Genomic DNA, 17,848 nt, shown 5'->3' with positions numbered 1-17,848 from the left:
GTGTTCTGCTTTTTGTTTATGTATTACGTAAGATATTGAGTGCAGTAGTTCTTTAAGAAAAAATCTGGTGTAACCTACAAAAGAACACCTATTTCTTCCATGGTAGAGAAAGAATTAAGTTACTCTGAAAAGACTAACAACATTTTAAATTAAATGTTCATTATTATTTGAAAGCAGTTGTTTATATAGAGAACTTGTAGGGCGTCACAACTTATGCCATGCTAATTCTTCAGAAATCCCAAAAATCGCACGCAATGCGAGATATTCATCGAAATTAAAGATCAAATCCAGGCAACATCGGGACTGAGGGCTTCGCGGTGCGCGTCAGTCGGCAACGCCCCGTAAAGAAGTGCACACGAGGTGAAGTTTGAATGATAGTACCCTGCTGCATTTGAGTACCCAGAAGCAGGGTACCAGTACCCTGCTGCTCGGATTGGGTGAGGGAACAAACGCGAGTTAATATCTTAGTTGAAATCAAGAAAGAGAAATGGGCATGGGCAGGTCATGTAATGAGGAGGAAAGATAACCGATGGTCATTAAGGGTTAGGGACTGGATCCCAAGGGAAGGGAAGCGGAGCAGGGGGCGGCAGAAAGTTAGGTGGGCGGATGAGATTAAGAAGTTTGCAGGGACAACATGGCCACAATTAGTACATGACCGGGGTAGTTGGAGAAGTATGGGAGAGGCCTTTGCCCTGCAGTGGGCGTAACCAGGCTGATGATGATGATGATGATGATCCTGCTGCAAAGCGTGACCCGACACACACTGGCACATGCAGGCAAAGCGTGACGTATCAGTAGCTGCCACGACGGACCGAGACGTTCGGTTTCAAACGTCCTCGCGCTTGTCAAGGGGCGTTTCGGTCTAATGGGACAGCGAGGTGGACTTTTCTGCGCTCCCGCGACGCTCGGTGTCGATGTTGCCTGGATTTACCGCTGAAATTTGATGACAAATATCTCGAATTAGGCGCGATTTTCCAGATATCTTTTTTAAATGACGGTGCATTAAAGCATCAAAATGTAACTGCCTTCAAATTTGCCATTGAAACTGCCCCTTCGTGAGGCTTTCCCTGCAGCTAGACTTTTTAGATAAAAGCGGTAAGCCACTCCGCTTGCACAAATCGCGCTATGTGGCTTAGCGAATTTGTCCGTCAGCCAGCGTATACGCCTATAACTGTCTGCCCGACCCTTTCTCAGCTTGCCAGTTCTTAACATCATTTATCGATAAGTCACAAAGCCACAACAGGTGGTGGTCTGTACGCTGCAGAGCTGAACACTTTTGGCCAGTTCAGTGGGACTTCAGGTATTGGACCTCAGGTTTAGGCGACGCAAAATGTAAGCCACTCGCTATATGATTGGGACAATGCGCTGTACCGGGCATTGTCTTAATCATATAGTGAGTTTTCTGTTGTGGCCGGCTTTAATCAGGTTCTTATGCAAAAACATGATGCTTTTTTTTATGCTGCACAAATGTGATATACGTGGCCATAATTGAACCGAACAAGTTGTCCTAATTTGCCAAGATGCGGAACTGTGCTTGGACGACGAAGTACAGTAAGTCGCGGCTTGGCCATTACAAGCCATAGGATAAAAGGTTTTATTCAAGTCACGTATTTGAGGGTACTAAAAGTAAAACACGTCTCACAGAGGTGGACGCGATGTCAATGCGGCAGTGCAGTATAGGGAGAACGGTTGAAGGGGGAGGGGGGGTAGAAGGATCATTTGAGCTCAACGGTGACGTCAACGACACCGAAAGCCAGGAACTCCTTGCAGACGACTTCCGCATCGATGGATTCGGTGACAGCCATTTTGGTCCAGTCCCCACGCTTCGCCCACCGTAGGCCGCCGGAAGGGACGCCAGCGCGAAGCACCAGGTTGCTGCCCTCGACCCCGCGAAAACCGTTGAGGGTCAGTGCAACTATTCTCGTGGGCGGCCACCTGCAACAGGCAGCGGGCTGGACGCCCTTCGCGCCGCCGACGTCCAGAACCAGCAGCTCGAAGACGACAAACTTCCTCAACGAAGTAGAAAAGGAGGCGAGGCCGCTGACGTTGACACAATCGTAGAACAGAGCCGCTTGCATGCTGAGCAGGAAGCCGTCCAGCACCAACTGGTCGCTGCCGAAGAACTCGACCCCGCGAGAGGCGTCTACCGAACAGGCCCCTCGCTTCGCTTTCGCAAGGCCCACGCCACCGGTCGAGGCACCACCGAAGGGCGCGGCGATGTCGGGAAACCTCACCAACAGTGTGCCGGCCAGCGCTTGGCTTCCTTGTCCAACCCGAGGTGGCACGGAGGCTCGTTTTCCGTGGGCTCCGGCCGACCAGCTTCGGTGGACCGGGGCCGATTCCGAGACGACGGATAGAGTAGCGCGGTCGGAATTAGTCCTCGGCGCGAGAACTGGTTCCCAATTAAGGAACACCTGCGCCCAAACGAGCGCGGGGTCGTCTTCCGTGGTCGGCGCCGTCGTGCTCTCGGAACACGCGTTCGACTTGACGTGGCGCCACAAGTCCCTGTGCACGACTCGCTGGCCGCACCTCGGACACTCGATCGTGTGGCAGGTGCACGTGAAGGAAAGGTGGTTGGAGAGAACGCCGAGCTTTCCTCTAAAGTCACAGCTGAGGCCGGCGTAGGCGCACAACACCTGTAGTGAACAATGGGGGAAATTTCGATTACGCTGGGTTAGTTGCTCGACACTTTTCGTGGCGTCTATCTTTCATGGCAGAGGCTTTAACACACTCGTCGGCGAACTTCCGAGAGCCACTGCGCAGTGCATACGCATACCGTGAATTCCGCAATTATGGAACAACGTGCGCAGGCGTACGTTATAGCTGCAGTCCGCGCGCAACCAAGACCGGCTCTGGTTGGTGGCTCTTGGCACATGTAGGGTCTGTTAGCTTCATTCATTACACATCATTTGGCAGCGCTGAAATACGCCCGAGCCTTTCCAGTTGCCTGCAGCTGCGCGCCCGCTCAGACCATTTCCGACGCACTCAGTAACACGGCACACAGAATACAAAGCTCGCACATTCAATGGCCTCCGAGCACGGAGAACGATTCCAAAATTGGGGGAGCGCTCGCGAGCGCCCACGGCATACCCACACCCACGGTGGCCGAGAAATCAGATGAGCGAGTTACACACGTTTGTCGTGTAGCGTACGTGGCAGCGCACGCTTCACATATACGCACGTAATGCCGCCTTGGTGTTGGCTTGCAAGCTTAGTGCAAGTACTCCGTATTTCGCGACCGCACTATAGTACTTGAGCATTGCCAAGCGGACCCGGAAGCCAACCGAAAGGAGTGAACAGGAGCGCGGCACTTAACTGACAGTACGAAGTTTCGATAAGGAAAGCGCGGCTGCTCGCCTTCTTAGCTTAAGACGATGCGCATCGTTCGCTACTCAGTTCAGATTAACACGCGCTCGTGTTGAGAATAGCGTAATCGCACCATCTATTTAGCCGCTACAATTTAGTTCAAGACATCCTGGACTGCGGACTCAAGTGGGTGTTCCTGTGAACGAGAGCGTTTCAAACCCACATGGGCGGTTAAAGTAACAATGCTAAACAAATTATACTATAACAGTGTGCTGGTCTGGTTGGTACATCACTAGGACGGGAACAAACAGCGCTTGGACGGGACGAAGGTTATCTGAAACTAGTAAGGCTGAAAACGCTGTAAAATGCCTTAAATTCTTTATGCAGAGCGCTTTACCTGGTAATATTGTTCGGAGCACAGTGGGAAGCTGTGAATAGCACTACAAATTGCCTTCGCGACGTCACGTGAATATAATACACGGATGTATACTACTGCACTACGAACTCTGCGTCGATGGGCGAACCAATTAGGTACGAAGTTGAAAAAAAGAACACAACCACAAGTCCACGCGGAGTGGCCGAACACAGCATCGCACAATGCGCCACCAACGCCTTCGGAATTTCCAGTTTAGACGTGTCGCGTCGCCGCGTAGCCTCTCTGCGGAAAATGCCGTAAAATGCGTCGACCCAGCCTGCGTGCGAACACGGCGATTGGAAACTGCTTCCGCGCGACCTGGCAGTTTTCCGTGCGGCGGTGGCAAAAGGGCATGCGCGCGGGCAAGGCCATTCCAAGCAGCCGAAAGGCGCACCGAACGCGTCGTCACCCGCTGACCTCGAGATCGCCGAGGAGCTCGACGTCGCCGTCGACGAATGGCTGAGGTGGCGGCAGCCGGCATGCTCCAGTGCCGGGGGGCTGAGCTTCGTTGGCGGCGACCGCCGCGTCGCCGCGGTCGCCCCGCGGACTGCGGGACGAGTTCAGCGCGCACTCGTGACACACCACGTCGCCGCGCATCGCGTAGCGGGGCTCGGTCGCCGACACGGTGCGGCACTCGGAGCACACGAGGCGTCTGGGCGGCGACTCGCCGGCGAACAGGACGGAGCGGTACTCCACGTCGCCCGAGACGTTCGCGACGGCCACGCGATACGGCTGCGCTTCGCGCATCTCCATGAGCTAAGGACTTGGCCGGGGCGCTACTGCGAGGCCAGGAACGGGAAATCCACGACGCCGATCTCGATCCTCGTGGGACGCGGCGTGCGAAAGCTATTATATGCGAAAGCCGGCGCTTGTACGCCTACTTCGTGCCGTGACGTCACACAGATAGCTGCCTATACCGTTGCCTCTGCAGCGAACCTGCCGATTCGATCGCAGGCGCACGTGATTATATCGGTCCTTCGCATTTTATTGCCGTATACGGTAAAACAAGCTAAGCCTCACGTTACTGCTGCCACGAATTGGATGATTGAGGAAAAATAGCAAGAAGTGTTCATTTTTTATTCTGTCCATGCACGTGCAAACGACGTCATTTGTTGTGTGATGTGTGATATATGCTGTGTGCGTGCGTGCGTGTATAGGGGTCGAGACGTTATTGCGGTTCTTTTATTGTGATAGCAATTATATGCACACTCCAGGCGCATTTCTACCGTTGGCGTCGCCGTGAGGTTCTGTATAACGTCCAAGGGTAATAAAATCGTCGCCGCGGGCAGTACGCTGTATGTGCGAGTGAAAGCCTGAGAAGGTGCGCCGAAAGCGATCTGCGACGTGGCCAAAGTGCGGGCCCGCGCGGGCCTCATCTTCAAAACGATATCCGATGTTTGCAGAGTGCGCGTAGTGCCGGTAGCTTGGTATGCGCTGTGCTTTCGAAGTTTCGTTCGCATACAGGCGATGGCATACAGACCGTGAAGGCACAGCCAACGCAGCTAATATCTTATTTCTGCGAGCATGTGACGTCAAGTTAACGCGCAGCTCGGCCTCCTCCTGATAGAATTTGTCGAGAGATCAAGTACATGAATAATAACTGCATTGCCATTGCCAAAGATGCTGCAAACGAATTCTTGAACGCTAGGCACTGTCAACACAAGTAAACTACTTATTTTGTCATAAAAAAATATAATCGTATGTCCCAAAAATTGTGCCCGAAGTTATGTCAACACTTCCTTGTTTTTTTGTCTAGTTAATAAGTAAATATCACACGAACTTAAGAACTGTATCACTTCGAAACCAGCAAAGCAGCGCATGTCGCTGATATGAAAAATGTAAAGGCCATGAAATGAACAAGTTGAGGCCAAATATTTTTATCATACTTTGTCATTCAAGAACCTTGTTTACATTTTTGTAGATATGCAATGGCCAAGGAAAAATCACAATGACGCTGTCTTTTGTTCCAATGTATTGCGTAGGAGCAGCTGAAATAATAGTCGCAACAGAGCGCACATATAGAAAGCAAGAGTTCTGCAAAATGTACGAGTACATTAGCAATGCGAAGATACAATGGAATACACAAACGCGAATATAGAGCTTGACAAAGGCCAAAAAAGTGTCACTAGAAACAAAGTTCACTGCACGTATACACAGAACCTCGCAACAAGATATTTAAATTATGCATAAGTCTCCAATAAATCTACGTATCTGAGAAAAAGTCACTATATATAATGCGTGATACGAGGCAAATAAACATGTTGCGCAACCAAAGATTCACATATCACAGAATCCTAGCCCCCCTCCCCCCCCCCCCATTCACTACGCTATCATTCGCACATACAGCATGCGGCGCGTGGTCACGATTTTATCGCCCTTCGACTTCATACAGAACATGACGGCGACGGCAGGAATGCGCCTGGAGTGTCCATATAGTTACTATAGCAGTAATATAATAAGAGTATCCGTCAACTGAAGCGAACCGTGGCGAATCACTTTCCGCAAAAGGAGAAGTTACAAAATCGAACTTTCACTATGCGACAATTAGCTGCGCCGCAACAATGTCGTCTTTTTTTTATTGTGGGGCGGGGGCACCGAAATGAAAAAAAAAAAAAAGAATGCAAGAAAAGCATGGTGGCCACAATGGAATGCCCACTTTGGGCACCTAACATGATGATTTACATGATCTTTTGCGCGAAAACTCGAAAAAAGAAAACAAAGAGACGTAAAAGGAAAGGAAGGACAAACACTACACTTACAACTGTTGATTCCGAAAACAGAGCATCCTATATATACACAAACATGCACATGCGCAAACGCATAAAACACGCAAGGAACGCCAGTCAGACGAAGGCGTGGTTAACACTTTTTTTTTATGGTTAGCAATCTCAATTCTGAATCATAAAGCGTAAAAGAAGTTTGACTCACGCAAGCTAGACAGAGGTTTGGATATGATAGGTCTCTAACAGTTCACGCGCGGTTTCGTTCTTGCTTCTGCCTAGGATCCTGCCATTAAAAAAACAGTGGCTCACAGTCGGGACAAGACCAGCAATGCGCAGAGAAGTGCGCAGTCGTATCCTTCTTTAAAATATTTGCGTGCTCTCTCGTTCGGTCGTTGACGCCGCGCCCAGTTTGCCCAATGTAGCACTTGCCACGGCTGAGAAGAATCAAGTAAACCACTTCAGTGGAGCAATGCACGCAACGCTTAACGTGCTGTACTGTACACCCGTTCGTAGCGCCACCCGTGATTCGGGGACAGAGACTAGCCAGCTTGTTCGAGGCGGAGAAGAGCACTGATACTCCATATACCTGTTCGCCACTTTCTTAAAGTTGTGGCTAACCATGTGAAGGTACGGGACCACTTGTGCCTTTTTTTTTCGAGCGTTACGCTCGACTTCATCGCCCTCCTTAGGCTTCTTGTTGCCTTTCAGCTTGAGGAGCAAAGTTTCCCCCACTGACATCAACACCGAGCGAGGGCAGCCGGCTTTTAAAAGCCGCTCAACCTGATTGTGTGATCATATGATCACACAATTTTTTGAGCCTAGACCGTAGCCAGCTTGTTGCAATTCCTCGTTTTATAATTGTCGAGTGGGCGGAATCGTATGGTAACAGCTCCTATTAAGCGCTTGGTGAGTATAGCACCAACATGATGTTTTAAAAACGTCATATATAAATCTAAAAACTGCGGCACGTTGGCAACCGGAATCTCGTGCGTAAAAGATAGGCCATTGCCGTGAAGTTTAAAAGGGCTTAAAACCGTGCTGATTTCATCACTGTCAGTTGCAGAACGCTGTTCGTCCAAAAGGATTAAAAAATCGTCTACATATATAAAAGCTTTTCTCACATGCGTGTTACTAAAACAGTTGTCATGGGTTACATCCATTTCAGAAAGAAATATGTCACATAACAAAGGCGCTCGGCACTAACCAATACAGATGCCTTCATTTTGTAATTATAGTTGGTTGTCAAAAAGAATAAAAGTACTTTTGAGATAGCCTTCCAATAAGGCCAGAAAACTGGCAGAGCTAAGACAAATTGCGTTTTGAAATACCGGTTTACCACGTGCATCGATGCGTGCTTTGATGGCAACAAACAACTCGCGAAGAGGAATAGAGTAAAATAATTCTTCTATATCCACAGAAAAGCCAAAAACAATGTTATGGTTGACACGAAAAAAAAAAAACTGATAATAACGTCGGAGTTAGTAACTAGAAAAGGATCATCGACTTTGAGTTGCTTGAGGCAATTCAACAAAAATCGACTAACCTCGAGTTGCCAAGTGCCACGTTCACTAACGATAGACCGTGAAGGGGTATCCCGTTTGTGCGTTTTGGCACTAAAAACGCAACGAGCTAGTCATTTTTGCTTTGTGCTATACTTTTTTGCATGTTCTATAGGCTGTTGTCTTCGCAGAAACGAAGAAAATTTTTCCTCCCGCGTGATGTACTTGAAGTAGGTTACAATACGATGAGTTGAACACTTTTTGTCCCCACAACTTCAATTCGCAGCACTCTTGTAAATACAATCAGCGCCCTCAAGTAAACACCTTTTACGCTGTTCCACTTCCGCTTTTGCCGCCATACTTATATTCACTGCAGCTAATTCATGCGCAGCCCGCGGGTAGCGAGAACAAAAAAAAAAATATGAGAGAGAGAGAGAGAGAGAGAGAGAGAGAGAGAGGCTCAATGAGTCGTCGCAAATAAAAGTTCAAGTAGAAAAATAAGAACGTAGTTACCTTTGCTGGGTTTAGTGTCTTCACATGGATGCGTTGGCGCAGTTGAAGAATATGTTGATATTCTGTTCTGCGACATGACGGCACAAATGAACCACAACAACGCTTCGTTTCATCGCTGCGTTCTTTGTCAACTTGTCTGAGTGTGTTCATTTGGCTTGTCACGTTGTACGGTCCCACTTACGATATTAGAAAAGTCAATGCACCTTCGAACTCAAATGTTTATAACAACATTAAACCCACAAAGTTCTGGAACGGGAAATCTAAAGCACGACTTTGGAAATGTCAGTGCACATTTCGCATCAGACGTTTGTGATAACTTTATACATATAAAGTTTCCGAATTGAAATCCATGCGCTCCATAGATTCCACAGCCTCCGCGAGGTACCGCGACGAGCCGGCTCGCCATCGAAAGCCCTCGAAACTTTGTGTCTGGTTGGGGCTCTCTGCGTTATGCGACTCCAGGTGTATGGGCGTTGCCATGAAATCCAGCCCGCGTTCGCAATGTTCGCGGCGAAATGTCTTTTTCAGCATTAAAAACAAAATCCAGAATTATTTCCGGCGCCGGGGGTTGTTTTGGTTGGCGGTGCATGAGAGCACAAAAATTTTCGGGGGGGGGGGGGGGCTGAAGCCCCAAAAGCCCCCCCCCCCCCCCCACACCTACAGCCCTGCATGCCCCCAAATGCAATGGTTCTTACCCCCGTAATTAAGGCAGAGTCTATAAGCACTCAGGAAAGTGAAGCGAAGAGCGCATACATTCTTTGGAATCTCGCATACAACATACAGAACAGCATACGTTTCAATAAAGAACGAGCTCAAAACAAGCGTCCGAACCACATAATTGATGATAAGGCGCTCCTGCGCCTACATTCATTGCGAAACACGTAGCGCTTCCAGCCTACGTTTCCCGGTAAAGATTACTGTTGCTCAAGCTGCCGCGGCGACGGCAGCTTGACTGTAGCATACGAAGCTGGGAGTGACGTAACAACGCTTTCGTACACAAAAGGAGGACCCGCCTAGCAAATGATTTGTGTTGGACAGCGCCATGGGAAGGCCACGCACAGTGAGGACTCCTGAAGAGCAGCGTGCATACGAGGTGCACCGAATTTATCTTCTCCCTGGTCCACTATTTGTCGGGGCACGAAGTAGAGGTGCCCAAGTCGCAGGAAGTCGAAACGTCTAAGGCTAATAAGTAAAGTGGATGTGAATGTCGCCACGTGAATAATTTCAACCTACGTCGAAATGAGTAATCGTTCTAGTTGTCGCCTGCAGATTCTCTGTCCAGCTACCTTCACAGCATGGATTGGGCACCTTTATTATTATTATTATTATTATTATTATTATTATTATTATTATTATTATTATTATTATTATCTCAATGGCAGGTCCGCCGCGGGTCCCGATCGAGTGACCAACAGAGCGCTCAAGAACCTCAACGAAGCGGCCATAGAAACGCTCACGAACTTCTACAAGTGCTGGCAAGAAGGAAGGCTGCCCAAGCAATGGAAAGCAGCCAAGACGATCCTCATCCCCAAGCCTGGCAAGCCACCCAACATAGAGAACCTCAGGCCGATCTCGCTCATTTCGTGCGTGGGAAAGGTCCTCGAGCATGTTCTCATGGACAGGTGGCAGCGTTACCTAGAAGAATCGAAGCTTTACCCAAATTCCATCACCGGGTTTCGGAAGAAGCTCGGGACGCAAGACGCCATGATCTTACTGAAGAACTAGATCATCGACGATACGAGGGGCACCAAGGACAACAGGGCCATACTCGGGCTGGACTTGCAGAGCGCCTTCGATAAAGTGAGGCACTCGGCTATGTATCCAGGCTAAACATGGGCAGAAGGACATATACCAGTACATCAAAGACTTCTTGACGGAACGGACCACCGAAATCTGCGCGGGAGACCGGCAGCTCGAAGAGAAGAAGCTGGGCAGCGTCGGAACTCCGCAGGGCTCGGTGATCTCCCCGCTACTCTTCAACCTCGTGATGATCGGGGTGCCCAACCGGCTAGAAAGAGTAGTGGGAGTCCAGCACACCATCTACGCTGACGACGTTACGCTATGGGTACCGGGAGGTAGCGACGGACACATCGAGACAACGCTGCAAGAAGCGGTCAACGCCATCGAGGAGCAGCTGGGCGGGTCTGGACTCGTTTGCTCTCCGGCCAAATCAGAACTGCTGGTGATTCCACCGACAGGAGCGGGCAGGAAAAGAAAGAATATGGAAGTCAAGTACGAGCGTCCCAAGATCACGGTCAAGACAGCTGGAGGACAAGTAATACCGGAGGTCGAGAAGATTCGAGTGCTCTGGCTGCTCATCCAGCGAAACCGAGTCAACGGTGAAACGGTCAACAAGCTCGCGGGCAAAGCGGCCGCGGCAATGAGACTCATCAAGTGGGTGTCCAACAGCAGAGCGGGGATGAAGAGGAGAGCCTGACTAGGCTCGTTCAATCCTTCGCAGTTAGCCACATAACGTACGTGGCCGCCTTCCACAACTGGAGGCCGAGCGAACGTAACAAGATAGACGCCACCATACGCAAGGCGTATAAGGCGGCACTCGGTCTCCTCGGGAGCACGAGCACCGAAAAATTTATGGTGCTGGGAGTCCACAACACGCTGGACGAAATAGCCGAAGCACAGAGAACGGCGCAACTCGAGCGTCTCTCTGACACGAGAACCGGAAAACAGATACTGCGGGACCTTGGCCTCGAGCCGAGAGAAGGCAAGCAGCAGAAAGACGTACCTATACCGGATAGCATCAGCAGAAAGCTCAGGGTCTGCCCGATTCCGAGGAACGTGAACCCGGAGCACAATAAGGAGCGGAGGTTGGCGAGGGCCAGGGCTCTCGTGGACCTCCACGCCAGAGAAGAAGGCGCCGTCTACGTGGACGCGGCGGAGTATCGAGGGAGCAGCGACGCATACGCGGTGGTGGCTGTCGGGGCATCGACGAGTGCAACGTAGACCGCGGCGAGCGTCCGGACTCGAGAGGCGCACCGGGCGGAGGAGGTGGCCATCGCCTTGGCCGTCTCCGACCCAGGATGCACTACAGTGTTGTGTGACTCTAGAACGGCAGTGAAGGACTACGCCAAGGGTAGGGTATGTAGTGAGGCCGCGCGCATACTGCGCAAGGCCGAAGACATCGCACGCAAAAGTGCTGTGGTGATCAAGTGGTTTCCAGCCCACATGGGCAGTGACGTGTCGGAACGCGGGAACGTGAACCACAACGAGACGGCCAACTCGGCCGCGCGAGGACTAACCAACCGCGCAGCTGCAAGCACGGCCGACTCGGAGTGTTGGTCGCGGTGCAGTGCCAAGGACAAGATGACCACCTTCAACGAAATAGTGAAGTGGTACAGACTTAACAGACAGACTATGCCGCCACCTCACCCGGGGCTTACCCGGAAGGAGGCAGTGTTATATAGGCAATTACAGACGGGATCCCTGATCACCCCGGTGCTAGCTAAGCACGTGTGTCCGAGCGTGTACGCGAGTGACGTGTGTAGACTGTGCGCTAAGGAGAGAGCCACCGCGGCTCACATCCTTTGGGACTGTAGCATAAATCGGCGAGAAGCCAGCGAGAAGACGACGATGCCGCCGCAGCTAGAGGCTGCAACGAGGAGCTAATGACAAAGAGACACAACTCAAGGCCGTCCAGCAGGTCTCGGCAGCTCTAGAGAGGCAGCGACCGCGCGAAACCGTGGAGACGGGGGGCAGCACCCCCAGGAAGGGGGCGGCGGCCCTCTCGGACCCGCGGAAGTAGCGAGGAACCAAGAACTCGAGGAGCACAATGCACGAGACTGACGTAGTGGCCGCGTCGCGGTAAAAGCTTGTCCTCCCTGCGTGGAGGGAGCCTAACCGACTCTGCAGGCATTTTCACTAAAGTTGTTCTCTCTCTCTCTCTCTCTCTCTCTCTCTCTCTCTCTCTCTATTATTATTATTATTACTATTATTATTATTATTATTATTGTTATTATTATTATTATTATTATTATTATTATTTCCTTTTTTCTTACATTCCAGTTTTCCTTTCAAACGCATGGTATAGCCAACCGGCAACGGCCTTGTCGAACCATAGCGCTTTTTTTTTTCGACCTTTCCTTTTAACGCGAAACTGTCTCAGCTATGTCACTGATACTTCTTTGACGCAAAAATAACTTTGCAGCTCTCGTTGACCTTTTTCGCTACTTACAATTTCTTTGCTTTCCATAGCCACATGGCAACCCTTCCCACCGGACGCCACAAAAGAGCTTCATTAGGCTTAGAGGAGTATATTGCTCCCTTTTGCTATATACAGTAACTCTAGGGTACCTATAGCTTCGCTTTCAAAGACGCCGTCCGTAGTCACACCCCCCCCCCCCCCCCCCCGCCCAATTGGCCGGCCAGAGGGCCAATAACAGCTGAAGAACGCAAAAAGTTCCGAAATTTTCACGGACATTTCGAAAAGAGAAGCCCGTGCGAAGAATACGATAAAAATTCCCGGGCACGGAATTCAGCTTTTTTTTTTTTTTCAAAGCGTATCAGTTTATTGACATCAGCAAACAACAAGCGCCCGTCAGTCGCTGACAAAATCGATAAGAAAGAAAGTTCTCAAGAAAAAACGCCGAGAAACAAAAGCAATGAGGCGAAACAATGTAACAATACAAATATGCGTATTTGTTATCACGGCAAGTCTGTATAGGACGGCTATGTGCGAGTCGAATGCATAAACCTATAACGATTTTGGAATAGAGCAAGTACACAAAAAAATAAACACCTATGTCCCTTCTAAACTAAGCCCATTTATCAGATAAAACAATTACGCGGAAACCTACGAATAGAAAGAGAGGATGGTTATAGCAAAAGATAAAAAAAATCAAATAATACTGCATAACCTACACATCCAGCACGTGCCAGTTATTCCCGATAAACCACCAGTGCTTCATTACGTAACCGTGCGCCATCAAACTCCTGGTTTCGCGTTAAGAGACACTGCCCGATACTATACCTCTTTTCGGCAGCACTACTACTACGACTATTGCGTTAACGCTCGCTCCGATTCCCAGAATACTGCGCGAAGAAATGACTCCGTGCCATAATTACGTTGCAACCCGCTAAATGCAGCGGCGTGATTTTATAAGAAAAAGAAAAAAACGGTATCAGCGAGCCAGCGTCACTCGATCTCGAGCGCGATGCAGATGGTCCCGCTGGAGACGAACCCGCGGGCCGCGAGCTCCTTCAGCTGGAGCTCGGTCGTGGGCGACCAGAAGTCCCAGCGCCCCGGCTGCTGTGCCGCCCCCTTGGTCACGGGCACGGCGTCGGGGTTCAGGCAGAGCGGCAGCCGCCTGTTCAGCGCCTGGTCCCACGGGTGCACCAGCAGCAGGCTGATCTTGTTGGCCAGCGCCCAGTCGGCCACCTGGTGCCACGTGCCTCCGCACAGGCACAGCGTGAAGCACACCAGCACGCTGCCTTCGGCGTCGCGCCGCAGCCTGGCGTGCACCCGGAACGTGCAGTCGGCCAGCGTCGAGCTGTCGCTGCGAAGCACCAGCTCCTCGCCGCACGCGATCCGCGACTCGGCCCCGACGATGCCCGTGATGTAGCAGCAGGCGAAGCCGGGCGGCGAGGAGGCGCCGACGCGGGCGACGCCCTTGGCCCTCCTGGAGCCGTCGTGCTTGCGCGCGCGGTGTCGAGCCGACGGCGATGGCGCCGACTTCTTGCTGGAATCGGAACCGGAGGACGACTTCGACGCCTCCCCTTCGGCTGCCGACGTCGATGCTGCCGCTGCCGCATCTGCGGTCTCCATCGCCTTCGCGAGCATCGAGTCAACCTTCTCCAGCAGCTGCCTCTCCGGGGGCGCCTTATCAATCTCCTGGACACCCTCGGCGCTTTTCGACACTTTTTCGGTCGTGCTCTTTGAGCTCTGGAGGTCACGTTTTGACGAGGCGCCGCCTTTGTGGCCGCTTTTTATGAGCGAGGTTTCCACCGAGGGCGACCGGCTGGCACTGCGGGTCGCCGAGCGAATGGAACCTCCGTGGCTTTCCTGGAGCAACGACCTGATGGCGGCCACGATTTGCTTGTCCGCCGCCGCGTTCTCCACCGAAGTGGACTTGCGGGCTCCGCTGGAGACGCCTCCCGAACGCTTGATTTTGTCCAGATTCTTTGCCGATTGAGACCTGCGGCGGGACCTACGAGAGCTGTCCTCCTCGGATAGGTCGGCCGATGCCACACTAGAAGTCTCCGACGTGACCGGCGATGCACCCATACGCGCGCCGCCGGCGCAGTTCTCGAGGTAGTGGTGGAGTGCCGCGCTCTGGAGGACGGTCGCTCCGCACCGCGGGCACTGCACCTCGTTGTGGTCGCAGCGACCGGCGAAGTGCTCCTTGAGCTCTGGCAGGGCGCCGACGAACGGGCATCCGATGGACGCGTTCGGGCAGCGAGCCCGCAGTCGATTGACGCCGCCGTGGACAGAGTCCAGCGTCTCGACCCCGTCGTCCGCGAAAGGGGCTTGGTCTAGGGGACAGCGGCGTTCTCGTTCGGCGAGCTTCTCGAAGCACTGCTGGCAGAACACGTGACAACAGGGCTTCAGCCGCTTGGGAAACGCCGGCAGGACTCCGCACAAGGTGCAGCAGAACACGTTGGGCACCGTGTCGGCGAAGTCCAGCGGCCGCCAGTCCAGGAGCTCGCCGAAGCCCGTCAGCTGTCGCTTGGAGGTATGACGGCTCATCGCGGCGTATAGGCTGATGCCGCGACGACCGGGTACACGCGGCAAAGGCGCCTACAGCAACGGACTTGTGCGCAGTTCTTCTCCAAGCCGAGAGCCCTGCTACCGTTCCGTCGTAACGATGGCGGTGACACGAGCGCGTTTCGCGCGTTCTATGCCGCCTCGTGCAAAACCACTTCGTCTTCTTCCTCCCTTTCATGCAGGAGCGCGTGTGCATAAAGGGCTACCAAAGGCAAATATTAAGTTAAGCTAAAGTGATAGATCAATGTTCGCGGACGCCTAAGGCATTAATATTATCGCGAACGATGCTTTAATAATCGAGAAATTGAGGTAAATGCAGGACACGATTTGCGACACACGATTTGCGACATACCAGGCCGCGGGACATTCAAGTATACTAGCCCGATGACGAAGGTACTCCTCATTTTATTTCTGTCGACTCAACTTCTCGTTCTAAAAAGATAATTGCAAATATTCCATTATCAGACAGAAGAAAATGGTACTTGTGCGGTTCTATTCGATGTTTCGAAACAATAACTCATTGACGTTACCCTTGACAACAATCCATTCTGTAACAACGAGGCGGGCGGCCGAAAGGTTTCGTTATCGCTCGACTCAGCACCGCCCGCGCCTTCGCGTTTCAGTAGCTTTCGTTATCGCGCAGTGCTGCGCTGGTTTTGCTGGCTCGCGAAACTCCCACAAAATGCAAGCAGCAGATACTTTCACGTATATGTGACGTCGCGGGATGCCCGAACGGTCCACGCCACTTGAGCAAAAGCAGCCGCAGCGGTGAGTCCAACGCTCTGTTCTGGCTTGGTTTCTGCATGGCCGCGCGCTTGCGTTTTGCACAAATGACCGTAGCGCCGTCTGTCGGGTGACGTTTTACTCACAGACGGCGGTAAAGGGCGGATATAGTATATGCAACGTCACCACTCTCCTGCTCGGGGGCGGGTGATTTGAATTGCGCTAAAGGCATCCGTACCCGTCAGACGCGATTTTCTCTTAAACGGAGCTTTGGCACGAAACAAGCACTGCAAGGTTTCTGCTATGGTATTTTAACAGTACACGACTTAATATTTGCCTTTAGTGTCCCTCAAAAGTCTCTCTATCGACGCTCTCCCGAAAGGGGTTGGCGGAAAACGTCACGGAGGCACTGCACGTGTGCTGCTCTGGTCATTATATGGCTGAATCAGCGGCGCAGGATAGTCCAGGACATCGCGTAACTCGGAAGACGATCAATTTTTCGTAAGTACCAGTTTCACTTGCTTCGACTGTTAATATTTCTATGCGCTCGGTCGCTTCGATTGTTTTAAGTCTGACGTCGTCTTGAGAGAGCCTGTGAGACGTGACACCTAAGGCTTACATAAGCTAAGGTGAACCACTTCCCTGATAAGACCACGGTATCACTATTCTTGGAAAATTGAGTTCGCGTAGCGCGGATAAACTGGTCATACAGGATCACAAACGACGCGTACACGGGCACTGTAACGCACCAGCTCTCGTGTACGTCGTTTGTGTTCCTGTAGGACCCGCTTGTTCGCGCTACACAAATTCAATTGTCACGAACAATGTTTGAATATTCTAATGAAGTCCATCAGCGAAGGACTCACGGTCACCCTGCCCTTTATGTCCGTGTCACGTGCAGCCCCTTCCTCCTTCTGATGGATCCATATGTTGTTGCCCTTTGTGCGGATTTTGGATTTCTATTGGATTTGGATTTCTTTCCAATTGGATTTCTTACACTAATAAGACTCTGTAATCACTGCGTGCGTTTTCGTTTTTATTCGCTGCAATGCATGCGGCCTCAACTCATCAAAAACAAAACAGAAAAACTGCTTCGCGGAGAAATAAAACCTTCAGTTCGTCAGTGGCGTGCACCGCGTATATACGCCAGTCCTCCATGAACCTCTGGGTGCCCGGTTCGTTCCTGTAACTATCGATATGCTTCACTGCAACATACAAGATACTTTATCCTCATAATTCCCCTGATTCCCGGAATCCTCACAATTCCCTGATTTTGCCAGGCTCCTCCAGGTCGCTAGACCATCCTCACAATTCCCCGATTCCCGCATGTCCTCAAGATTCCCTGATTTCGCCAGGTTTTCCAGGTCGCCATACCAAGCTATATAAACACCGTGCGAGTCATGCTGTTGCAACATCTGGCAACTGCAGCAACAGTGCACGGAAGTCTTCGCCTCCCTTCGGGGCACATGAAATGCATTAGCCGCGCGACGGTTCGCAGCTCGCATTTGCTAAACAATGAGAGACGGAGAAGTATTCAGAGAAAAGGAGACTGAGTCGCCGCGAAGGGCTATCGCCCATCCCCTTGTGCGACAGTCTCTCTGGCTGCATACAGGAAAAGTATACTCTCGAACAGCTCCGGAAACATTCGCACAACCATGCATGCTTTTGTCCTGTCAAATGCTCATGTGCTGCCACCTAAAGCACGTGGCATGTTGCAAATACGCGCGCAACTCTATGGTTCAAACCGCCATTCCTCGCGAGGCTCGGCAAACGCAAGGCGCGCTGGCGCGAGCTTTCGCACGGTGGCAAGCGTACGTGCAGTTTGGTCTCAACAGAAATACACGTAGCTTTATCACGACACACACAGGCAACATGAACTATAGCTCTGGGGACAATGTATATGCCGAAAGTAAATGAACTGGAGGCGAGCCAGCTGTGTGGTTAACGTCAC

General features: G+C 51.4%; 1 protein-coding gene across 1 annotated transcript; it reads right to left on the bottom strand.

The window, feature by feature from the left end:
- Nucleotides 1-1,556: 1,556 nt before the first annotated feature.
- Nucleotides 1,557-4,579, bottom strand: LOC126528344 (uncharacterized). Its single transcript, XM_050176244.3, has 2 exons — nucleotides 4,139-4,579; nucleotides 1,557-2,636 (listed from the first exon to the last, which is right to left on the bottom strand). Exons 1-2 carry the CDS (start codon nucleotides 4,472-4,474, stop codon nucleotides 1,716-1,718), a joined length of 1,257 nt encoding a protein of 418 aa, XP_050032201.1. The 5' UTR covers nucleotides 4,475-4,579; the 3' UTR covers nucleotides 1,557-1,715.
- Between the last annotated feature and the right edge of the window lie 13,269 nt (nucleotides 4,580-17,848).

Source organism: Dermacentor andersoni, chromosome 9 (genome assembly GCF_023375885.2).
Source record: "Dermacentor andersoni chromosome 9, qqDerAnde1_hic_scaffold, whole genome shotgun sequence".
Lineage (NCBI taxonomy): Eukaryota > Metazoa > Arthropoda > Arachnida > Ixodida > Ixodidae > Dermacentor > Dermacentor andersoni.
The sequence above is the reverse complement of the archived record's forward strand: the minus strand, read 5'-3'. Positions and strand labels throughout refer to the sequence as shown.

Coding starts and splice junctions, on each gene's coding strand:
- LOC126528344 (XM_050176244.3), bottom strand. CDS start 4,474: ATGGAGATGCGCGAAGCGCAGCCGTATCGCGTGGCCGTCGCGAACGTC. Junction 2,637..4,138: donor AGCTCCTCGGCGATCTCGAG/GTCAGCGGGTGA, acceptor TGTTCACTACAG/GTGTTGTGCGCCTACGCCGG.